The sequence below is a fragment of the Oncorhynchus gorbuscha genome, linkage group LG16 (genome assembly GCF_021184085.1).
Source record: "Oncorhynchus gorbuscha isolate QuinsamMale2020 ecotype Even-year linkage group LG16, OgorEven_v1.0, whole genome shotgun sequence".
Lineage (NCBI taxonomy): Eukaryota > Metazoa > Chordata > Actinopteri > Salmoniformes > Salmonidae > Oncorhynchus > Oncorhynchus gorbuscha.
The window spans coordinates 70,568,345-70,581,811 of NC_060188.1; the positions used below are offsets into that span (position 1 = coordinate 70,568,345).

A 13,467-nucleotide genomic window follows, 5' to 3' on the forward strand; every position below is an offset into this window, starting at 1 on the left:
ATTTCGAATGAGTGGCCGTTTATGTGCAAAGTATTTGCATTAATAAGCTTACTTATTAAAGATCAGGGATACTATCAAGAGCAGTGTGCGGTTTCCTTTTTCATTCATCTTGTTCAACTGTTGCCATGCACCTGCAAAACATTTTACTTGGATGTGCGAGGGCCTTTTGAAAGTATTTGCATTACCATGAGCATAGTTATCAGCTGTATGTACGTGGAATTCCTTTGTCTCTCCCTTTCTCTCTTTTGAATCTGACATTTTGTGTAACAAGCGGTCATCTCCTTTTAGTCCACTAGGGACTTTTCATTGCATTGTGTAGTAATCAATGTGTAAGGTATCCTGTTTGTAATTCTGTGTGATTATTTAGTTAGCAAATAAATAATTAAGCCAATTTGTATATTGCTGATTCATAATTTATGCTAGGGATCGTGCAGTTATCCAAGAGTTTTGCGACATTCAGAATGAGACTGATAAGGTAAATATGAATTGACTGTGACTGATATAAGATAAATATATATCGTTAGAGTTTAGTCAGGAGATAGTAACTTGTTGAATAACTTTTCCCGTGGTGCCCCAGATTACTACTTCATTGTTTAATTGTGTAATAATTGAATGTGGTATGTCGCAATCAACCACATTAATGATTGTCATGACAGCAAGTTGAGGTGACTAAACTGCTTGGAGTTACACTGGATTGGTCAAAACATATTGATAAAAATAGTAGCTAAGATGGGGAGATGTCTGTCCATAAAAAAGCGGTAGTGTGCATTCTTAACAATATCAACAAGGCAGGTCCTACAGGCCCTTGTTTTGTCGCACCTGGACTACTGTTCAGTAGTGTGGTCAGGGACTTGGGAAAATTGCAGCTGGCTCAGAACAGGGCAGCACGGCTGGCCTTTAAAAGTACAAGGAGATCTAACATTAATGACATGAATGTTAATATCTCATGGCTCAAAGTAGGATTATCATTATTATTTTTCGTAAGAGGTGTTGACAAGCTGAAGGGACTGAGCTGTATGATTAAAATACCCATGCACACCCCACAAGACATGCCACCAGAGGTCTCTTCACAGTCCCCAAGTCCAGAACAGACTATTGGAGGAGCACGGTATTACATAGAGCCATGACTATATGGAACTCTATTCCACAACAGGTAACTGACGCAAGGAGTAGAATCAGATTTTAAAAGAAAGTAAAAATACAACTTATGGAACATTGGGAACTGAAGTCACACAAACATAGGCACAGACACATGCATACACACGATAACATACACACTGTGCTGTATGGATTTTGTCTAGTAGATATGTGGTAATGGAGTATGGCCCTGAGGGCACAGTGTGTTGTGAATTCTGTAATTTATATATCGTAATGTTTTTTTAAAGTTGTATAGCTGCCTAAATTTTTGCCGGACCCCAGGAAGAGTCGCTGTTGCCAGGGATCCATAATAAATATAAGTATCGTGTAACGTGGCAAGGAAACAAAGAACTTAGTAGATTTATCTTTCTTCAGGAAAACAGCTATAATGTAAGAAACAAATATCCTTATGTTGTCATCGGGTAACAATGATTTATTTTCTAAGCTACAGAACACAATATACAGCAGGTTTTTAAAAGGAACAAAGAGTTTGTGTACTTCGTGTTTTCATTTTTCTCCAGCTAACTAATTGGCTAGGTGTCAAGATCAAGCTTAGTTAGAGCAGAGACATTCAATCCCCTCCCCTACTGGATCAAGAGCCCTGTTGCCTAAATGTATTTTTTTTATATAGCGCTCCTTGTGTGCACATTTGGATATACCATATGGTACAGAAAAGGTATGACAATCTGGATACCTCCCAACCCTATGCTACCGACGTAAATCGGCCGAAGTGGTTCCAACAGGCTCTTCCGTTGCGCCGCCCCCAAAGACCCATCTGCTAGCCCCGGCCTGCTAGATGTCTGAATCGCCGTGTCTCCAGCTCGCCTAGTGTAATAGTGACTACCGAACGACTCCCTGACTCACCGATTGCTACTCATTGGACCCTATGGTAGCTCGGCTACACATGAATCTCCCGAATGTCAATATGCCTTGTCTAATGCTTTTTTGGTTCATTATTATTGTCTTATTTCACTGTAGAGCCCCCAGCTCTGCCCAATATGCCTTAGGTTGACTTTTTGTCCTACCCCCCTCACACACGGTGACCTCACCTGGCTTCACTGGCGCCTCTAGAGAAAAAACCTCTCTCATCATCACTCAATGCCTAGGTTTACCTCCATTGTACTCACATCCTTCCATACCCTTTTCTGTACATTATGCCTTGAATCTATTCTTCCACGCCCAGAAATCTGCTCCTTTTACTCTCTGTCCGAATGCACTCGGCGACCAGTTAATCTTTAGCCGTACCCTTATCCTACTCCTCCTCCTCCGTTCCACTGGTGATGGAGGTTAACCCAGGCCCTGCAGCCCCCAGCACCATTCCTATTCCCCAGGCACTCTCATTTGTTAACTTATATAACCGTAAAAGGCTTGGTTTCATGCATGTTAACATCAGAAGCCTCCTCCCTAAGTACGTTTTATTCACTGCTTTAGCACACTCCGACAACCCTGATGTCCTAGCCGTGTCTGAATCCTGCCTTAGGAAGGCCACCAAAAATCTAGAAATGTCCATTCCTAACTACAACATTTTCCAACAAGATAGAACTGCCAAAAGGGGTGGAGTTGCAATCTACTGCAGAGATAGCCTGCAGAATTCTGTCATACTATCCAGGTCTGTGCCCAAACAATTCAAGATTATATTTGTAAAAATCCAAGTTTCCAGAAAAAAAGTCTCAATGTATCCGCTTGTTATAGATCCCCCTCAGCCCCCAGCTGTGCCCTGGACACCATATGTGAATTTGATTGACCCCCCCAATCTACCTTCAGAGTTCATACTGTTAGGTGACCTAAACTGGGATATACTTAACAACCCGGCTGTCCTACAATCTAAGCTACATGCCCTCAATCTCACACAAATTATCAAGCAACCTAACAGGTACAACCCTAAATCCGTAACCATGGGCACCCTCTTAGATATCATACTGACCAACTTGCCCTCTAAATACACCTCTATGGTCTTCAACCAGGATCTCAGCGATCACTGCCTCATTGACCACGGCTCCATTATGGACGCAGGCAAACGACCACCCCTCATCACTGTCAAACGCTCCCTAAAACACTTCAGCGAGTAGGCCTTTCTAATCAACCTGGCCCGGGTATCCTGGAAGTATATTGACCTCATCCCGTCAGTAGAGGATGCCTGGTTGCTCTTCAAAAGTGCTTTCCTCATCTTAAATAAGCTCGCCACTTTCAAAAAAAAAGAGAAATTAGAACTGATAGCCCTTGGATCACCCCAGACTTGACTGCCCTTGACAAGCACAAAAACATCCTGTGGCATTCTGCATTAGCATCGAATAGCCCCCGCGATATGAAACTTTTCGGGGAAGTCAGGAACCAATATATACAGTCAGTTTGAAAAAGCTAGTCTTAGCTTTCCTAACAGAAATTTGCATCCTGTAGAACTAATTCCAAACATTGTTGGGACACTAAAGTCCATGGAGAATAAGTGCACCTCCTCCAAGCTGCCCACTGCACTGAGGCTAGGAAACACTGTCACCACCGATAAATCTACGATAATCGATCAGTTCAATAAGCATTTTCCTACGGCTGGCCATGCTTTCCACCTAGCTTCCGCTACCCTGGTCAACAGCTCTGTGACCCCTGCAGAAACTTGCCCCCCTTTCCCCCCGACCCGCTTCTCCTTCACCAAAATCCAGACATCTGATATTCTGAAAGAGCTGCAAAATCTGGCTCCCTACAAATCAGCTGGGCTAGACAATCTGGACCATCTCTTTCTAAAATGATCCACCGAAATTGTTGCAAACCCTATTACTAGCCTGTTCATCCTCTCTTTCGTATCGTCTGAGATCCCCAAAGATTGGAAACCTGCCACGGTCATCCCCCTCTTAAAAAGGGGGAGACACTCTAGTCCCAAACTGTTATAGACCTATATCCATCCTGCCCTGCCTTTAAGGTCTTCAAAACGAAGTTAACAAACAGATCACCGACCATTTCGAATCCCACCGTACCTTCTCCACTATGTGATCCGGTTTCCGAGCTGGTCATGGTGTACCTCAGCCACGCTCAAGGTCCTAAACAATATCATAACTGCCATCGATAAAAGACAGTACTGTGCAACAGTCTTCATGGACCTGGCCAAGGCTTTCGACTCTGTCAATCACCGCATTCTTATTGGAAGACTCAATAGCCTTGTTTTCTCAAATGACTGCCTCCACTGGTTCACCAACTACTTCTCAGACAGACTTCAGTGTGTCAAATCAGAGGGCCTGTTGTCCGGACCTCTGGCAGTCTATGGGGGTGCCACAGTGTTCAATTCTCAGGACGATTCTTTTCTCCGTATATATCAATGATGTCTCTTGCTGCTGGTGATTCTCTGATCCACCTCTACGTGGACGACATCGTTCTGTATATATCTGGCCCTTCTTTGGACACCGTTAAACCTCCAAATGAGCTTCAATGCCATACAACACTCCTTCCGTGGCTTCCAACTGCTTTTAAATGCTAGTAAAACTAAATACATGCTCTTCAACCGATTGCTGCCCACACCTGTCCGCCTGACTAGCATCACATCACTACTCTGGACGTTTCGGACTTCGGAGAATATGTGGACATCTACAAATACCTAGGTGCCTGGTTAGACTAAACTCTCCTTCCAGACTCGTATTAAGTATCTCCAATCCAAAATAAAATCTAGAACCGGCTTCCTATTTTGCAACAAAGCATCCTTCACTCATGCTGCCAAACATACACTCGTAAAACTGACTATCCTACCGATCCTAAACTTGTGATGACACAAAAGTCTCCAACACTCTACTCAGTAAACTAGATGTAGTCTATCACAGTGCCATCCGTTTTGTCACCAAAGCCCCATGTACAATACCCACCACTGCGACCTGTATGCTCTCATTGGCTGGTCCTTGCTTCATATTCATCGCCAAACTCACTGGATCCAGGTCATCTATAAGTCTTTGCTAGGTAAAGACCCGCCTTAGCTCACTGGTCACCATAGCAACACCCACCCATAGCACACGCTCCAGCAGGTATATTTCACTGGTCATCCCCAAAGCAAACACCTCATTTGGATGCCTTTCCTTCCAGTTCTCAGCTGCCAATGACTGGAACGAATTGCAAAAATCTGAAGCTGGAGTCATATCTCCCTCTCTAACTTTAAGCATCAGCTGTCAGAGCAGCTTTACGATCACTGTACCTGTACACAGCCAATCTGTAAATAGCACACCCAACTACCTCATCCCCATATTGTTATGCATCGTCTTACACTTTTGAGGGCAAACTCAGATTTAGGTTCAGCCTACTCCGCTGGACCCAGTATTTCTACTTGCAAATCTAACATCCGGCGCCAACAGAGATGGCCGCGTCACGTTCCTAGGAAACTTTGCAGTATTTTTTTTTTTTTTATGTGTTATTTCTTACATTGTTACCCCAGGAATTTTTAGGTTTTATTACATACAGTCGGAAGGAACTATTGGATATAAGAGCAACGTCAACTCACTAACATTACGAGCAGGAATACGACTTTCCCGAAGCGGATCCTCTGTTTGACCCACTGTCCAGGACAAAGGATCGGATCCCAGCCAGCGACCCAAAACAATGGCGCCGCAGAAGGGTCAGACAGAGCGGTCTTCTGGTCAGGCTCCGTAGACAGGCACATCGCGCACCGCTCCCGAGCATACTACTTGCCAATGTCCAGTCCCTTGACAACAAGGTAGACAAAATCAGAGCAAGGGTTGCCTTCCAGAGACTAGCGTTCTTTGTGTCAAGGAAACATGGCTCACTCGAGACACGCTATCGGAGTCGGTACAGCCACCTGGTTTCTTCACGCATCGCACTGACAGAAACAAGCATCTCTCTGGTAAGAAGAAGGGCGGGGGTGTATGCCTTATGATTAACGAGCCGTGGTGTGATCATAACAACATACAGGAACTCAAGTTCACCTGACTTAGAATTCCTCACAATCAAATGCAGACCGCATTATTTACCAAGAGAATTCTCTTCGATCCTAATCATAGTTGTGTATATTCACCCCAAAGCAGACACATTGAAGGCCCTGAACAAACTTAGACTCTATTTAAACTGGAAACCGCATATGCTGAGTCTGCATTTATTGTAGCTAGGGATTTAAAAAAGGCTAATCTGAAAACAAGGCTCCCTAAATTTTATCAGCATATCGATTGCGCGACCCGGGCTGGCAAAACCCTGGATCATTGTTATTCTAACTTCCGCAACGCATATAAGGCCCTCCCCTCTGCCTCCTTTTGGAAAAGCTGACCACGACTCTTTTGTTGCTCCCCGCCTATAGACAAACTTAAAAAGGAAGCACCCGTGCTCAGTTCTGTTCAACGCTGGTCCGACCAATCAGATTCCCCGTTTCAAGATCGTTTTGATCACGTGGACTGAGATATGTTCCGCATAGCATTGAACAACAACATTGATGAATATGCTGAATCGGTGAGCGAGTTTATTAGCAAGTGCATCGGTGATGTCGTACCTACAGCGTCTATTCATTCCCCAACCAGAAACCGTGGATTGATGGCAGCATTCGTGCAAAACTGAAAGTGCAAACAACTGCTTTTAATCAGGGCAAGGTGACCGGAAACATACCGAATACAAACAGTGTTGCTTTTCCCTCCGTAAGGCAATCAAACAAGCTAAGCGTCAGTATAGAGACAAAGTAGAGTCGCAATTCAACTGCTCGGACATGAGGTATGTGGCAGGGTCTACAGTCAATCACGGACTATAAAAGAAAAACCAGACCCGTCGCGGACCACGATGTCTTGCTCCCAGACAAACGAAACAACTTCTTTGCTCGCTTTGAGGACAATAGTGCCACTGACACAGCCCGCTACCAAAACCTGCGGTCTCTTCTTCACTGCAGCCAATGTGAGTAAAACATTTAAACGTGTTACCTTGCAAGGCTGCAGGCCCAGACGGCATCCCCAGCCATGTTCTCAGAGCATGCGCAGACCAGCTGGCTGGTGTGTTTATGGACATATTCAATCAATCCTTATCCCAGTCTGCTGTTCCCACATGCTTCAAGAGGGCCACCATGTTCCTGTTCCCAAGTTAGCTAAGGTAACTGAGCTAAATGACTACCGCCCCGTAGCACTCACTTCCATCATCATGAAGTGCTTTAAGAGATTAGTCAAGGACCATATCACCTCCACCCTACCTGACACCCTAGACCAACTCCAATTTGCTTACCGCCCCAATAGGTCCACAGACGACGCAATCGCAACCACACTGCCCTAGGACCCTGGGTCTCGACCCCGCCCTGTGCAAATGGGTCCTGGAATCCTGACGGCCCGCCCACAGGTAGTGAGGGTAGGTAACAACATCTCCACCCTGCTGATCCTCAACATTGGGGCCCCACATTGGTGCGTTCTCAGCCCTCTCCTGTACTCCCTCTGTTCATCCACGACTGCGTGGCCATGCACGCCTCCAACTAAATCATCAAGTTTGCAGACGACACTACAGTGGTAGACTTGATTACCAACAACGACGAGACGGCCTACAGGGAGGAGGTGAGGGCCCTCCGAGTGTGGTGTCAGGATAATAACCTCACACTCAACGTCAGGAGAGGGAGCAGCCCCCTATCCACATCAACGGGACAGTAGTGGAGAGGGTGGAAAGTAAGGTCCTCTGCATACACATCATGGACAAACTGAAATGGTCCAACCACACAGACAGCGTGGTGAAGGCGGCGCAGCAGCGACTCTTCAACCTCAGGAGGCTGAAGAAATTCGGGTTGTCACCAAAAACACAAACTTTTACAGATGCACAATCGAGAGCATCCTGTCGGGCTGTATCACTGTCTGGTCCGGCAACTGCGCCGCCCACAACCGTAAGGCTCTCCAGAGGGTAGTGAGGTCTGCACAACGCATCACCGGTGGCAAAATACCTGCCCTCCAGGACACCTATACCACCCGATGTCACAGGAAGGCGAAAAATATCATCAAGGACAACAACCACCCGAGCCACTGCCTGTTCACCCCGCTATCATCCAGAAGGCGAGGTCAGTACAGGTGCATCAAAGCTGGGACCGAGAGACTGAAAGACAGTTTCTATCTCAAGGCCATCAGACTGTTAAACAGCCATCACTAACATTGCGTGGCTGCTACCAACATACTGACTCAACTCTAGCCACTTTACGAATGGAAAAATTGATGTTAATAAATGTATCACTATCCACAAACAATGCCACTTTATATAATGTTTACATACCCTACATTACTCATCTCATATGTATATAATGTACTCTATACCATCTACTGCATCTAGCCTATGCCATTCGGCCATCTCTCATTCACATATTTTTATGTACATATTCTTATTCATTCCTTTACACTTGTGTGTATAAGGTAGTTGTGAAATTGTTAGGTTAGGTTAGATTACTTGTTAGATATTACTGCATGGTCGGAACTAGAAGCACAAGCATTTCGCTACACTCGCATTAACATCTGCATGTGACAAATAGAATTTGATTTCACTCCAGTGTTAATGCTAAATTATAATTATTTCGCCTCTATGGCCTATTCATTGCCTTACTTCCCTAATATTCTATTCGTTCCCAGCCGTTCAGTACCCAATCGTTTAGTCTGTTCTCAATGTTCCATTGCAAAATTGGCTGGCAACGTCCTTATCCCTTGCTTGCTAGCTAGCTAGCCAGCCAGCCAGCCAGCCAGCCAGCCAGCCAGCCAGCCAGCCAGCCAGCCAGCCAGCCAGCCAGCCAGCCAGCTACAGCTAACTTATAGCCACATCAAATGTGCAGCCAGAATAACAGCAAAGTAGCTGCATTTGCATAAGCTGATTTCTGGTAACATTTATTTGGATACATCCATATAATGACTGAAATTAGGCACGATTTCACCTGGCATAGAAAAATTGCTCAGTCGTCAGGACAAAAATTGCTCAGTTGTTCAGAGGAGCTAGCCAACAACACAGTTAACACAATCACTTCAAAACGAAGCTGGAAAGAAAATAAACAAGCTGCACTTAATTTAGTTTTAGTTTTTTTAAATTTACATTTCTTTGATTAGATCATAAAAATGATGCCAGCTGATTCATGGTTTCGACTGGCTGAGAAACGTTGCCTGCCCGCGTCTCGTCCCGACACGTTCATTACTATGGAACAGCTAGAGATCGAATTTGAATACTGAAACAATGTTGCAAATGTCAGAGAGAGCAAGGTTTATGCAAATATCCGCTGTTGAAACAAATGTTAGTCTAAAAGAAATGTGAGATAATCTCCAGATGCTTTTTATATGATGAGTGGATTGCACAGTCAGATGAAGCAGTAAATAGGCATTTCAATGTCATAGATTTAGCCGGTGGTAACTTGTGGAATAGACACCAGCTGGAATGCAGTTACCCAATCAGCCTTCAAGATTAGACCCACCCATTGTATAATATACAGATAAGACATGGACATGCTAATGGTTAGAATAGTTCTTAAGGTTGGGGCATAGATCAACAAGGTAAAACACTACAAGAGCTGAGGGCAAATTCAGTTTCAGGTTCAGCCTACTCCGCTGGACCCAGAATTAGGAACATTGGGCCACTGCTTAATTGCCGTCTCCTGCTCTGCTGCCAAATATATTTTCTTAAATTACATCAGAAGAGGCGTGCCAATGAGGAGACCCAAGATATCAGACAGACTAGTGAAACCGGTATGAAATAGCTGGCTAGTTAGCGGTGCGCGCTAGAAGCATTTGAAATCGGTGAAGTCACTAGCTCTGAGACCTTGAAGTAGTTGTTTCCCCTGCTCTGCAAGGACCGGGGCTTTGTGGAGCAATAGGTAACAATGCTTCAACGGTGACTGTTGTTGATGTGTGTAGAGGGTCCCTGGTTCAAGCCCAGGTTGGGGAGAGGAGAGGGACAGAAGCAATACTGTTACACAGGGCTGCAGTGGAGCAAGTCGAGAACTTCAAGTTCCTCCGAGTCCAAATCACTAAAGACTTAAAATGGTCCACACACGCAGTTCGGATTACCAGAATATAGTTAATTACCCCCCCACCTACTGACATTCCCAGAATCTCTATGTTAACCAAGGGTTTTGCAAATGTAAACTCAGTAGGGTAGAGAGAGGGAAAAGGGGGGAAGAGGTATTTATGATTGGCCTGGGGGGGGGGTAGGTTTATGACAACGTCATGACACATTGTTAGAATTTGAGTTAGCAAGAAATGCATTTCACTGTACTTGCACATGTGACAAATGAAAAACTTGAAATAATAACCCATCCTTGCAGTCAACGGAAAAGCTCTAATTAGGGTTTTTCATTTTTTATAAAGTCCACACAATTCATGTCTCAAGGCTTAAAATCCTTCTTTAACCAGTCTCCTCCCCTTCATCGACACTGATTGAACTGGAAATAAGAGGTGACATCAATAATGAATCATAGCTTTCAGTTGGATTCACCTGGTCAGTCTGTCATCGAAAGAGCAGTTGGGCTAGGAATTGCCAGGGACCTCACGATACGACAATACTGCGATTTTATTGCGAATTGACGTAACAAACATATTGCTCAGTATGTGTCTGCTGCAGACATACAAGAAAGCATGAGAAAACAAGTTTTGATCAGTCAGGTAAATAAGTGCTGAAAACCTATTGGCTCACTATTTAAAAAGAAGCTGGAGAACAAGCTATAGGATGAAAAATACTGTTTTTACTCAGGTACAGCAGACTAGCGCTAGCAAACTCTACCTACAGTACTTACATATATCATTAACTCCACTTCAAAAATTTATGATAATATTTTCAGGATGGTAAAAACAGTGTGAACATCAATGACTAAAACCAGATATAAAGTATGAAGAAATGATAATGGAGCAATTTATTGGAGCCCCCACTGACTTTGCTATAATGTTTTAGTCACTCAAACATAACACGGCACAAAATTTGTGGAATTGCAGGAAATTAGACTTATTTTTTTTTGTTTTAAAAGCTATCTGGCCCATGGCAAATGTGTAAAATTGCAGCTTTAAAACAGCAACATTATGTCTCAGCAACCAAGAGGGTCTCTAAAATGTATGGTCGGAGACTGTGCCATTGGCCACGCCCACTACCACACGCACTAACTTTACCACCGCTACTAAAAAAAGTCTTAGGGTACTCACTGTGGACTTGTTTGCACCACCAGATGGGTGTTAGGCCTATGACTTATGATAAATCAGTATATCATAGGGGGGGATGGGGACTCTTATTTGAGACCAATCCATTGTACCTCGACAATGAACACTCTTCAAGTGACCCCCAGTTATCACCAAGACTGAATAAGTGACATATCCCCTACTCAGCACTTCATCTCTCTTTACAATGGCAGTTTCTGTTTTCAAGATAAAAAGCTTGACATTGGTGAATTGGGCTACGGAATGGAATGTTGGTGGGTCAAACAATGCAAATACTGTTCCAGTCATTTGGTCCTATACCAAGAGGCAGTGGTACTCATGGAGAATGTCCAAGAGCTGACGTTTGGGATTAGCACAGTGGTACTTTGGTGAAATACTGAGGTTAGCCTTCAGTAGCTTAAGTAAGATTAACTCCAACAGTGCAAAAGGCATCAACCAAGTTTCTGTAAACACAAGGGCAAACACTGGTCAGCATACATTATTTGGTTGATGAGTTTTACAGTTTTGCTTCCTTGAGACCTGCAAAGACAGCACTCTCGCTTTATATGTAGAGTAGAATATCATATGGCAGTGGTTTTGGTGGAGAGAAAACAGGAAGGAAAAGAGACAGGGCCATGGCATGAATAAACTCAGAGCACGACAACATTGACAAAAACATGGTTATAACGTATGCTACAAGTTCATCTTGTGTATAATAAGGAATCACTAAGGGCTTCCATTGTTTACTTATGCTTATTTAGCACGTGGTTTGGGTGTGGTTATAGACTGTGCTGCAAACATCAGATCATATTTTTCTAATGATTGAAACATTTATTCCTACCTTCATAAGGACTTTAAATGATTCCTGATCTTGACTCCATAGGCTATCCACCTTCAGTGCTCTGTGGATTTGGACTGACTTTATGAAGCATTGGATAGAAGGTGCATGAGTCACATGTGGGGCGACAGGTAGCCTAGTGGTTAGAATATTGGACTACTAACCGAAAGGTTGCAAGATCGAATGACTGAGCTGACAAGGAAAAATCTGTCATTCTGCCCCTGAGCAAGGCAGTTAACCCACTGTTCCTAGGCCGTCATTGAAAATAAGAATTTGTTCTCAAATGACTTGCCTAGTTAAATAAAGGTAAACATGCACAAGTCAGCATGGAATGAGTCATAGAGTTCAGAGTTAATTTACAATGTAGCTTTAGGTTGTCTATCAGGTCATGTTTTTGACATCTTAAATAGGTTGCATAAAGAATATTCTGCTGTCACAGCCCACTGCCATCCACTCATTTCTTACCAAGAAAAGTGAAATGTTAGGCTGATAAATTGGTTGAAATTGTGTTCTCATAATTCAGCTGCAATTCAGCAAATTATGAACGTGGGGTTGTAGTGCATTCACTCATGTATTTTTACAGTAATCCATCAGAACAAATGGGGGGGGGGGGGGTCAGATGGGTTTAATTTGGAGAGGGCCAGCCCTCTCCCCTTTTCACACCACTGCTCAGTGTGCATCTTTCAAATTGGCTAGAGTAGATTCTTTCCATCTGTCAGGCTCTGCTTCACCATATCTAATCAGATTATCTAGTGGTCAAGTGAAAGCGTCAGGCAGGCTTTGTTTTTGGAAACAATTGCCCAACAATGAGGTTCCTCTCCTACAAACAGTGGGTAGGCTGTCTCGTGAGCCACAAACAGCCTATTAAGTAAAACGTTAAAAAGGGGAGAAAGAGAGAAGCTTACCCTTGATTGCATTGATTACACTGTTGCCATCTTTGATGACATCTTTGAGAAATTTGCTTGTTCTTTCCAATTCTAATTCATAGCATTTGAGTCTTTCTCTAAAATCCGGACTATCCCCATAGCAGTCGCTGAACTCAAGCGGAGGATGCCCCATTACTTATTTTTAGAATGCTGTGCAGCTGCCTAGATGTTAGAATGAGAAGTCTTCAGATTAAAACAACATTTGCAGAACATTGTTGATCAATTTTCCAAGTTGAGATTTGGTTAGCCCGCTCCTCAAAAAACGAATGCAGTCGAACCGGACCCGTGAAACGCAGTAATTCTTGATGAGAGATTCTTGATGCATTCATTCATCAAATAAACAGTGTTAGGTGATTTTTGCTACAAATTATCTTCGAGTATATCTGGGTCCCGTTTTTTACATCTCATAAATGTATTTTTCCTTTGGATACTTTTTTCTTTTTGCGGGGGTTAAAATAGTGACTTGCGAAAAGCGGGTTGGCCAAGC

General features: G+C 43.7%; 1 protein-coding gene across 2 annotated transcripts in view; it reads right to left on the reverse strand.

Moving 5' to 3' along the window:
* The window catches only part of LOC123999910 (oligophrenin-1-like), a 52,065-nt gene extending 38,598 nt beyond the window's left edge, over positions 1–13,467 (reverse strand). The window contains exon 1 of one of the 2 annotated variants that reach the window (XM_046305941.1): positions 12,960–13,467. In XM_046305941.1, the coding sequence (XP_046161897.1) occupies positions 12,960–13,113 (154 nt within the window). In that variant the 5' untranslated portion in view covers positions 13,114–13,467. The remainder of the gene's footprint in view (positions 1–12,959) is intronic. The other variant, XM_046305940.1, reaches the window with a different exon arrangement.